General features: G+C 42.6%; 1 protein-coding gene across 2 annotated transcripts in view; it reads right to left on the minus strand.

Annotated features, from left to right (window-relative positions):
* Positions 1-12,225, minus strand: part of SLC16A10 (solute carrier family 16 member 10) — a 125,419-nt gene that overhangs the window by 28,410 nt on the left and 84,784 nt on the right. For both annotated transcript variants that reach the window (XM_026511632.4, XM_026511633.4), the window contains exon 4: positions 459-602. In XM_026511632.4, the coding sequence (XP_026367417.1) occupies positions 459-602 (144 nt within the window). The remainder of the gene's footprint in view (positions 1-458; positions 603-12,225) is intronic.

Raw genomic sequence — 12,225 nt, forward strand, 5'->3', positions numbered from 1 at the left:
TGGAGGAGTCATTTAAGTGCCTGTCAAATGAGTGGCAGTATGATCTTGGAATTAGCATTAGTTTAGGGCACACCCCTCAACACCCAGAAGGCAGTCTGCAATAAAGAAGTTCAAAAGAAACACACACCCCTGAATTTCACAAGATACTGCAAAAGGCACACAAGTATGAGGATGATGCCAAAAATGAAACATTCTTCTTAGAAAAAGCAATGGGCAAAAACGTTCTGATTTGGTGGCATTCCAGGACAAAACAAATAAGGTGGTTGGTTCATCGCCAATGTCCCATGTTGAAAACCCAAAACTCATAACCGATTTTGCCCTTGAAAAACTGCTGGTAGAAGTTAGGTTCCAGAAAATATTTGTCGTTTTACAGAAGAAATTAAGCAAATAAATACGTATAACGAGACATGAGGAGATAAAGGTAATTTTGCTGGGAGAAACATGACTCAAGAAAGTACCTGAAGATAAACCTTCTTCACACCAGGCACGTAATCCGCAATCCGGCCGAAGAGCAGCCGTCCAACCCCGGAAGTGATGCCAATGCACATGAGAACCACCTCTTTGTTTTTTCCGTCTTGAAATCTTTCATTCACATGTTTCATCTGTGGACCAAAAAGAAAGAAGCGGCACTAAATATGGTAGGAAAAACTGACAAGTTTTGACACAAAATGCCTTTGTGTCTCCACAATGTTATGGACTCTCACCCCCTTCCAAATCCAAATATTTATAAAATTCCTTCTGTGATAGTTTTTCATCAGAACATATGAAGACAAGGCTAACGTGATTTAGCGTGCATAAAAGAAACAAGACTCCTTATGAGAGGTCTTAGTTCAAAAAAGGGTTACCAACACACATTTTATTAGTTAACATTGAGCCATTAGCTAAAGAAGAGAACATACCTTGAACGTACCAGACAAACTTGCTCTCTCAAGGTCACCTAAGGACCCAATATCTGCTCTCCTTAAAGGCAGTTTAAGGCAGTTTCACATCTAGAAGAAGCTGAACCAAACTGGCACCCCTGAAATAAGCTGTCCTGAGGCTTCCAGGATAAAAGCATGGGGTTCCCTGCCGGCGAATCTGCCTATCTGTGCGGCATCGGAACAGATAGATACCGAGGCCGCTGCACTTAGCGGTTCAAAGCAAAGCCTCTCAGAGAGACAGCTTGGGTCCAAGTCTAGGGTCCCTCCCTTATCAGCCTGGCGACCACTTGTAAGTTTTTAACCCCTAAGTCCTCAATTTCCTTATCTACAAAATGGAGATAGCAACAGTACCTCAGGAGAGTCATTATGAGGATTAAGATAAAGTATCTGTGTCAAGAACTTAGAACAGTGCCTGACACAGTTAATAATGATCAGATATTAATTTTAGGGGGCACCTAGGTAGCTCAGTGGGCTAAGCGTCTGCTGTCGGCTCATGATCTCAGGGTCCTGGGATTGAGCCCCACATTGGGCTCCCTGCTCAGCGGGGAGCCTGCTTCTTCCCCTCCTCCTGGCTTGTGCTCTCTCGCTATCTCTATCTCTGTCTCTCTTAAATAAATAAATAAATAAATAAATAAATAAATAAATAAATAAATAAAATCTTTTAAAAACAGATATAATTTTAGCCTTTTTAAAAGGACCCTTTCCCTTAATTTACAGCGTACCTAGAATAGTGACTGTAAAACAGCCACCTGACAATGTTTTGTGGGTTTTTTTTTTAAGACTGACTTTATTTATTAGACAGAGAGAGGGAGGGAGAGAGAGCTCAAGCACAAGCAGGGGGAGTGGAGAGGGAGACTGAGCCACCCAGACACCCTGACAATGTTTTAAAAGGCAGCGTGACCAGGCAGGTGTTATCCTGGGTGACAAAACCTGCAGCCCAGTCCCCGCTAGCATAAGCTTTGCTCCATAGCCCCTAAGTGTCACCCCTATCTTAGCACTTCCATTCTCTCAATGATCATCTGTGCTCACAGTAAGGATAAAAAGCATGTCTGTACTCCTACTGTTTTCTCTGAAATCACAGAGATGTTTTAACAAATCCAAACAATTGCTTGAAACAATCAGACTTACTGTTCCCTACACCAAACTTTGGCCTGAATTCCAGAAGCCTGCAAAGCAAATTACCCAGCAAGTTCAACGGCCCAATGTTCCCAGGTGGTCCTAGTAGCCTTCAGGGATGAATGACATCCCCTTGAGAGACTTCCATTTTGCATTTTTAGGCCCACTTGCATATGCCAACACCATCATATCTGCCTTCTCCTTTTCGAAACTGGTAACTCTCCTCCCCAACTTCTGTATTTTCACACTGGCCCAAACAATCCTTCTAAATAGGACTTTAATCTCATCAATCCCTCATTCATCAGTTGCCCACTGCCTGCATTTATATTCTTTTCTTTAAAGCCCTTCATAACCTTTCACTAGTCTTCTCTTTGTGCCTTTGTTACCTACTCATCCTCGACTCAAAAGCAGAAAATGCAAATGTCTACAGGACTCAGGCAAGTTAACATTAAGGAGTGAAACCGACTTTTTGGAGAGAGGGAGCACATACTTAAGTTGATTATTACCATATAGGACCACTACGTTGCCAAGTCTATCTCCCAGTCCCCTTTTACTTTAAAGGAAAGTCAGAAATTTTTTTGTGCGGAAATGTTGGCACCTACCTTAAATTTAGAACCCAGCGTGATCCAACCCCATGCAAGCCAAACAAAACGTGTGCAAACTGCATTAGGCCGGCTTTGATCTTAGCCCTAATCCCACCTGGCCCAGCAGGAGAGGTTTATTCAGTGTTGCTTAAACACGTCTCCTACTTTCTTACCTCTCCACATTTCTGCTACCTCTTCTATCTTCTTTGACTTTCTGAATCCCACCCATTCTTTCAGACTCTGCTCAAATCCCACCTTTTCTATAAAGCTGTCCTTGATTACCTCTGTCTTACATCCCCTTCTTGTTACTGCCTGACGTTTTCACTGGCACCTTAAGTACTGAATGTTCCTATCCAGCCTTTCTAGCTTCTAAGGCTACACATTCTCTTGTGTCAACTCTTAACATGCCAGACTAGACCTATCCACCTGCCTGTTCCAAAGACACATCAAAGTCAGCATGCCCCATGCTGAACTCCCCTCCCGCTCACTACCTGCCCTCCCTCCATTTCAGGTAACACTACTACTGTTGGCCCGACTACCCAAGGGAGAAACTGGATAACCATCCTAGATTACTCCCTCTCCATCCCCCCAAGATCCAGGAAATTCCCCCAAATTCTGAAGATTTTACCTCCTACCCTTCTCAGACACGCTCCCTTCGGTCTTTGTTCCCGTAATTTAGTTTAGGTTCCTAGCATTCCTTACTCAGACAACAACAGCCTTCTCGCATGCTTCTTGCTTGAGCCCCCACTCCTGAATCTCTGTTCTCTGAGACCACCAGATTAAATTCAAAATTAAAAACACTTCTCTGCCTAAGATCCGTTGATGGCTCCCATAGCCTGAAGGGTAAAGCTCCGACTCCCAACTCCCGGTTTGACAGATAAAAGCCTTCCTCCTCTGCTACTGCAGCCGCACCGCCAGCGGCCTCCTTACTCACCGTGCTGACACTGTGCTGTCCAGTGTGGTAGCTACTAGCCATGTGGGGACTACTGAGCACTGAAAATGTAGCTAGTTCAAACTGAGATGTGCTAAGTATAAAACACACAGCAAATTTAGAAGACTTACTGAAAAGAAAGCATGCAAAATATCTCAATAATTTAAAAACTGATTCAAGTTAAAATATTTTGCCTGTATTAAATAAAATACACTGTGAAACTAATTTCATATAATTTTTTTAAACACGGAAACTAGAAAATTATAAATTACATACGTGGCTTGCATTTACTTCTATTGAATGGTGCTGGTCTAAGAAATCCACTTGTGGCTGTACAGATAAGACGGCTGTTGATAAAGGTAACACAAACTGGCTTATTCCTCTAGGCCCTTATCATTCCCCCTTAAGTGAAATTAGACAAAGTGGAAAGATGGATTCCAGCTCAATTCTGAGGAAAATGAATAACCTGACTGAAGGCAGGTAGGATATAATTATGTGTATTCATCAGCTTTATTTTGGAATTTGATCCAGACTTAATGTATTAATCTACATCAGTAAGTACCCAAAGGATCTATTACAACTTTTTAAAAGACATTCTTTAGTATTCAAAAAAACTAAATTCACTAGTTATTCTTTTGATAAAACTAAGAACACCTGCCTGCCAAACTATTACTCTATATTAGTGGTTTATTTTTTCCCCTTTCTCTACTTTATAATCCTTAAAAGGAATATTAAGGTGAAATATTTTGAGTCTTTTGAAAGTGGATAGGTTTGGTAAATTCAAATTATGCTTAAGTGGAAACTTAGCTCTTCAACAATAAGGGGTGTTATTTCATTGAAATTTGTTGCTGTTGTGACTGTTAAAATAAAACGAGAACTTCAGCTTCTAACACCTCCTCTCCACCAGCAGCCAAAATCTGCAAGCTAAAAAAGTTTCTTTGGTAAGTAAGGGAATCTGAGGGGTTGGAGGACAGAATCTAGGAATGCTGGATCTCTGGGCCCTAGAGATCCTTCCTCACTGAGGTACCAGTACCTAGAAGCTCTGGTGTTTTCTACTTGCAGCCTGGGCCTCCCATGACTACTGCACACTATTTTATGAATCTCTGCCTATGTCTCATACTCTGGAGACTGGCACGCACTTTAGTTTAGCAGAAAGCATAATATTAGGCAAAATTGATATGCCTAATGAAGAGTTATAGGGATAAGAATATGAAAATGTTGGACAGATGTTTCCACATTTAATCTAACTTTTTATTTTAAGTTTGGGGGGGGGGTGTGAGCAGAGGGAGCGGCAGAGGGAGAGAGAGAGAATCCAAGCAGGCTCCATGCTCAGTGCAGAGCCTGGCGTGGAGCTCGATCCCGTGACCCTGAGATCTTGACCTAAGCCGAAATCAAGAGTCAGGCTTAACTGACTGAGCCACCCAGGCACCCCCTAATCTCCCTTTTTTTAAATGAGCATTTTTAAAAAGGATTTATTCTAGAGAGAGAGAGAGAGAGAGAGTCTCTTAAGCACTCTTAAAGGTAATTATCAGGCTACTACTACTCTCTTAAGAGTCTCTTAAGCACTCTTAAAGGTAATTATCAGGCTACTACTACTCTTAAGAGAGTCTCTTAAAAACTCCCCACTGAGTGCAAAGCCCAAGGCGCGGCTTGATCCCAGGACTATGAAATCATGAGCTGGACACTCAACTGACTGAGCCACCCAGACACCCCATCGAACATTTTAAACCAACACAGAGCTTAAAACAGAGGCCACTAGTACATAAGGAATAACATCATTCTGTAGAGCAGTTGTTTCAAGTAGACTTTATCTGAATGTGTAAGTGCTTCCAAGCAGGAGTTAGCCTTTTATTTCTGTTCTAAAACATGTGTTTACTCCAGGGCTGCACACCTCTCAGAGCTTACCAAAACCTTGCTGACAGTTTGAATGCTGCCTGCACCTGAAACATTTTTCATCATTCGAGCAATAACTTTTGTTAACCACAGAAGCCATTTTTGGATTGTGTGAAACCCTATTCATTGTTTTGTTATCCAAAGTAACCAAGAACTCATATCCCTAAATATCTGCTCGTTCTACATCATGGGTGAAAGAAAGAAAAAAAAGACAAAGTGGTTCACAGTTTGCCCTTCCTCCTAACCATCCCCACTTCAAGTAAACAGTATTCAACCTATATCTACGGATGACATGTTTCTGACCAGCCAACTGAAGGGAGAGGTTCCTCTCCCCTCACTAGAGCCCAGAGGCAGATTTCTTTTTGAGAGGTTGGGGCAGGAGCCTAAGAAAGTCATCTTGCTGGGTTGGCTTCTCTCCCCTCTCCATCTCTCCCCTGCAGAGGAGCCACAGTGCCAGAATAGGGAGACATCAGACATAGTGTTCTTCCATGGAGAATCCAGGCTGAATCCTCTGGCTTTTAGTCAACCATGAAGGAAATTAAATGGGTGGCCATAGTATAAAACCAGCTCTGATAAAGCTGATGTAAGCACAGTAGACACTCAAGCTTCTCCTTGACAAATAGTTGCACAACAGAAGAACACCCAATAAGAGGGAACCCTAAACCACTTTATTTGCAGAAACCCTCCAAGCCCAGTGGTGGTGCATACCAGCAAAGCAAGGAGGTCATTGGTCAAAGGCCTGATAATTACCTACAGTTATTTTCTAAAAGTGTGTGATTTGGCCAATGCCATGATGGTCTTTAGCCTCAACCGCCCTTTGCCTCCAACTTTTTAAGGGGATGGGTGGTTTTTGCTTAATGTCTTTTATGACTTATTACATAAAGAAGATGATCAAATTTTTGTATATAGAGGTTAAACTATATATCTTTGGGGAATAATAAAAGAAGAGGAGGAACTATGGAACACTTCAAGATAACTAGCTCTGATGCTGGATGTGCAGTAACGACGTGCGGTAACAGCCGCTGACTCCTGTTCTGAGTGCTAAAAAAAAAAAAAAGACAGCAAAGTCAGGAGGCTGGGAAAGCAAGACAGAAACCGCTCCAACAGAGCACAGCCGGCTATGGCGCTAACAGAGCTGCAACTACCTTTGCAGAGCTGAGCGGGGGAAAATCAACAGTGTTTGTCACCCATGGTGTTGCCCTTACTGTGCCCTTTGAGAGAGAGACAGATTCCAGTAATGCAGCCCTCATCTGTCCTTGCCTGTGAGGGTTCTGATTCCCTGACCTTCTGCCCTTCCTCCACGTCCGCATCATCAAACTGGACACATGCACTCATTTTGTGCCTAGGAGAAAAAAATCTTGTGGCCAGCTCAGGGGACCTATACCTTTTAAGTTACATGCTACATCCAAAATTGGGGTGGTAAGCGCTGCACAATATTCTCAGTGGTTCTGTAATAATGATTTCTGCAGCTCCCTACTTTCCAACAAGGATACAGAGTTCAGAGCACGTCTACTCCCTTGATCTTCACGCTAGACATCAGCGGCTTCAGCCTGTTGCCTCTCACTCGCATGCGGCTTCGTTTCTAACACACCCATTCAACATTGGAAAAGCTATTCCATCACTCTAAGAGACGTTCTGCTCAAAAACACTTCTTTAAAGATAAACTCAAAGAAAAGAGGCTGGCCCCTTTAAAAATTAGAAAGGGAGTAGAAAGCCTGCTAGTTAATGGATAATCTTAGAATTTGTTGCAAATCAAAACTTTACACTACCCTTTGACTTCAAAGTAAGATGAATAGAAATCTGAGTAGGAATGAGGGTCTGCTCTGTTTTTCTTTTTTCTTTTTTCTTTTTCCTATCTTTTTTAAGCAACTATGTTTTCTCTCTGTTTTTCCTAAGAAAAGAAAAGGAAGTAGATTAAAACAAGTGGGGCACTCACTTACAAAGTTTGTTCACGCTGCCTGGCACACCAGCACGCCCACTGAGGTGATCAAAGGTGGAAGAACACTACACTCGCCGATTTGGAAACATAAAGTCAAGTCCTTTACATCACACAATACTGAAATAGTTATGGCTATTACAAGATATTCCTTGATTAGCTCAGCCTCAAAAGTCGTTACATTTGATCAGCTGTGCTTTGAGAATAAAACAGCGCTAAGACTTGCTTGAAGAGAAAACATAAAATTCTTTGCCTACCAACATTTTTAAGAACTACCATCTTCAGGCAGCGCAGTGTCTACTGACTGACAAGATGTTTCTGTCGTGACTAAACCTGAGGAGCAGGTACCAACTGCCTCCTCGGCAGCTGAGCAGGTAGGGAGCGGACCTTTGGCCTCACGGGGCTTTCGGAGGCACGGGGAGCTGGCTCTGCACTTGTTTCCTGAAACGGCCAGTCTTTCCATTTCGCCACGATGGGCTCCCGTGATGTCGGTAATCACACGTGGCACTGTTCAGACACGTAAAGGCCAGGACAGAGAAAACAGAGGGAAGAGTTTCCAGAGTCAAGGTTACCTAGCAGCCACCAAGAAGCAGAAACAGAAGAGTTTAGAAGGAAAAAAGATGGCTGATGGCTCAAAAAACCCTGATCTAATTTTGAAAACATTTCTAACTCTAAAATTTCTTTAAAACATTTATTTTTCCTTTTTTTACAAAATAATTTCCCTGAGATTAAAAGAAAAAAAAAGGCAAAAAACATAAATAGTCCATCCCTGACATAGCATTAATTAAATCAGATCTAGATTTGGCAAAATGTTCTAGAGGTATTATCAGTCAAAACCAATTTGGATTTAGATGCCAGTTCAAATAATCCTGAATTTTAGAAGATGGACTTCAACCTAAAGGAGAAAATAAATCACTGGGGTTTTGGAGTAATTTGAAGTTTAGTAACCCTGACAATTTCTATGCCAGATATCTCACAAATTATCAAAAACTGTTCTAGTCCTTCCTGAGCAATGAAAGATATTTAACCTGTTGGCTTATTTAAATTTATTCATTCCACCTACATCCAAATTTGATTCAAAACAGTCTTCTTCTTGGAGTCTCATTCTTGGCACAGATTCGGCACTCTCTCAGACCCTTGGCTCCTAGCTAATTTGGATGAACACAACCACTGTGAATTAAGACAGTGTCTGTCTGGGGGTGGGTGGGTGGCTCACTTGGTTCAGCATCCAACTCTTGATTTCGGCTCAGATCATGATCTCAGGGTTGTGAGGTCAAGCCCTGTGGGGGGGGGTCAGGCTCCATGCTAGGTGTGGAGCCTGCTTGGGATTCTCTCCCTCTCCCTCTGCCCACTCTTCCTCTTGTTTTTAAAAACAAAAACAAGAAAAGAGTGTCTGTCTGTGATGGAGTTAGACCATCTCCCCTCCGGTAAGATGGCTCTAGAGGGCTCAGCCACAGTCCACAGCCTGCCTGCGCGACCAACTCATACTTCAAAGAGCACTCTGAAAATATACCCCGGCCGCAGCAGCTCTGCATCCATGGGTTCCCGTTTGTGATGAATGCTCTTTTGAGGTATCATGTGTTTCCACGTTTGCATTTGTTTAGAAAAGGGGATGTGCCTCCTCTCCTCCAGGCTTTGTAAGGCATAGTGATGAGTCTTCGCTATCAATTCTAAGAATCATCTCATTGCTAACCCACTCCCCAGTATCACATCAAATTAAAAAAAAATTTTTTCTGAATGATGATGAAAAATTGTTAGGATTGGGCCTGGATCAGTTTTCCTTCCACTAATGTCATTTCCAATACTTCTGAGATTGTCTACACCCAGTTTATTTATTTGTTCGCTTTACCCTTCCTTAAGAAAAAGCCTATTTCAGAGTTCTGGGGTGGATGGTGGTGGGAGGGGGGCTTGATTAACATTATTTTAAACGTGTTCAGTTCCATTTTGTGGTTTTAAAGTGTTCAGGAAGAAAAAGACCACACCACTAGAGGACAGATAGGAAAATGGAAGGCCTGAGTGGTCTGGATTAAGAATACTGGCATGGCAGAGAGAAAACTTATGTGACTGAGAGTTGGGAGGCCTAGGCATAGTGAGGGGGCAGGGATCTTTAGAGCTGAATTATGAACTCTACTCCTTACTGATTTTAAGATCTTGGACATCAGTTTTCTGATCTGAAACCAATACTGCATGTTGGTATACAATTTGGCCAGTACCATCCCCTCAGAGTGTTTTGGAAGTTTGTGGAAAGCATTTTTATCTTTCTGATAAGGTTGTACTCAAGTATTACCTTTTTTAAAATTTTTAAATAAAATTTATATCACCTAGTATTTACCATTTTAACCATTTTTTTAAAGATTTTATTTATTTATTCGACAGAGATAGAGACAGCCAGTGAGAGAGGGAACACAAGCAGGGGGAGTGGGAGAGGAAGAAGCAGGCTCACAGCGGAGGAGCCTGATGTGGGGCTTGACCCCAGAACGCCGGGATCACACCCTGAGCCGAAGGCAGACGCTTAACCGCTGTGCCACCCAGGCGCCCCTATTTTAACCATTTTTTAAGTGTACGTGGCATTAAATACACTCACCTTGTGTAGCTGTTACCACCATCCATCCCCAGAACATTTTCATTTTCCCAGACTGAAACACTGTATCCATGAGACACTCACTCCCCATTTCCCCAAACCCCTGGCAACCACCATTCTACCTTGTTTCTATGAATAGGACTACTAATCTAAGTGGAATCAGACAGTATTTGACTTTCTATGGCTTATTTCACTTAGCATAATGTCTTGGAGTTTCATCCATGTTATAGCACATATCCCAAGCATGAATACTAGAGGCCGCTTTTCGGCAACAGGCTTGAGCAATGGAAACTTAAGCAAGGCAAAAACACCCACAGCGACCACTGACCCAAACAGGCTCATCAAGTGACTCACCTTGAAATAGCCATAGGCTATTCAATTACAATTACCAATTACAACCAGGCACAGTTCCTAAGATTACCAAAAAAGGGAAAATTCCCTAAGTTCCATACTCCCTCACTCTGCCCTGTAACTGTAGCCCCTCACCACCACCTCGTCATAGACAGTCCCTCCTTTGCTGTCCTGCTGCTGCTCCCTTGCAGTGTATTCAATAAACGTCTATCTCCTTTGTTCTGCCTTGGGTGAATTCTTTCATACCTGTGCCACCAGCCCCCACCTAGTTGGGATGCCCCAAATTGGGTGGCCAGAATGGGGACCCTCTGTCAGCCCTGGACTCTCTCTAGATTCTCCAGGAATTTCTCGGGACTTTCCCTCAATGGACTGACTCTAGTACCTCTGACCAAAGTTACCCTTGGTGAGGATCTGAAGCTCCATGGGGAACCCACCAGACCACCCTTGCCTGAAAGGATTAGGGATCCATCCCTCCCTCTCTTTTCTTTTCAGCCCTTCAGCAGCCAACCCTAATACTCCTTAGACAACTGAAGGTCTCTGAGCAAGATGGCTCCCTGATGTGGTCTGAAGGTCTGAGGGCAAACAGGTTGGACTGCCCATGCCTGTGAGGGTGAAGGACCCCTTTCCATTCCTCTCCCACTCCATTTACAGTTCATCTAGGGTGAATGTACACACCTTAGAGACTCAGTTGGGACCCTTTCTTGATACTGGCTGACTCTCAGCTACCTTGCTCCCCTTTTTCCTTTGTTCTGGCAGATCCAGCAACCATCTTGATCTACAGGCTAAACATACTTCCACACATCTGAGGGATGAGTCCTCTTCCTTCTTTTTCCAACCTGGTTTGGCAACCACGTGTCCAGCTTTCCCTGTTGCAGGGGATACCCCAGCAGGGATTGCTATTGCCATTTGCCATGACCCTCTCCTTGGTGGGATGCCCCAGTAGGGTCAGTTGCCCTGCATAAGGTCCCATCTTTTTCAGGTCAGTGGGATACCCTACCGAAACTGCAACCAGAAGTTAGAGTTTCATTCCCTTTCATGGGACTCCTCTTGGGAAACCAGCAGCCAGTCTTTCCCATTCTGGGACGAACCCCCTATATTCCTTTGGACTCACTCTTGGGTTGTATTCTTAAAAACTGGAACACATTTGACCCCCAAAGCCTGAGGAAAAACATTTCACCTTTTTATGTAATGCTTCCTGGCCTCAGTACAAACTCCCAGATCAAGAGGTATGGCCCCTCCACAGAACTCTTTCTTATAATACTATTTTCCAGCTTGGCCTCTTTTGCCGGAATTCCTCCAAATGGCCAGAGCTCTCGGCATTGTCCCCCAAATCCTGACCTCCACAAAAACTATAAAATGTGTCTTGCTCGGTTTCATGGCCCATCTGACCCTGTGTATAGCTTTCAAAGTCTGTGGTAACCTGAAACTTTAAAGTTTTGCTTGGATAATAAATTGAAATCATTGAACAATGAAATCATTTCCAAATAAGGTAAAATATTAAAGTATTGATTACTAAATACAAGTTTTTGCTTTTGGCTTCTCATTGCAGATAAATGAAAGATACTTGGGTCTGTTGGAAAACATGCTTTGTGCCTTACTGAATGTTTTTTAAAATTATGAAATCTTTCATAAATTTCAGATCTAAAGAATTCTGGTTCACAACTGGTTACTATTTAGTTTTCACTGGAGACTAAGGTTTCTAAGTTAAGATTCTATTACATAATTAGGACTGATGGAAATAAGGAAAGCAACTCTGTATGTAGAAAATTAGGAGATATATGAGGAAGATATAAGGAATGCGAATACATTTTTGTTGAAGGAAAAAACAATTTTGTCCTAAAATGAGTCTGGTAGGTTGGAGAGAAAAGGCTTGGGACAAAATCTGAATGCAAAAGTTGTAGAAGGTTTATGAA

This window comes from Ursus arctos, unplaced genomic scaffold (genome assembly GCF_023065955.2).
Source record: "Ursus arctos isolate Adak ecotype North America unplaced genomic scaffold, UrsArc2.0 scaffold_13, whole genome shotgun sequence".
Lineage (NCBI taxonomy): Eukaryota > Metazoa > Chordata > Mammalia > Carnivora > Ursidae > Ursus > Ursus arctos.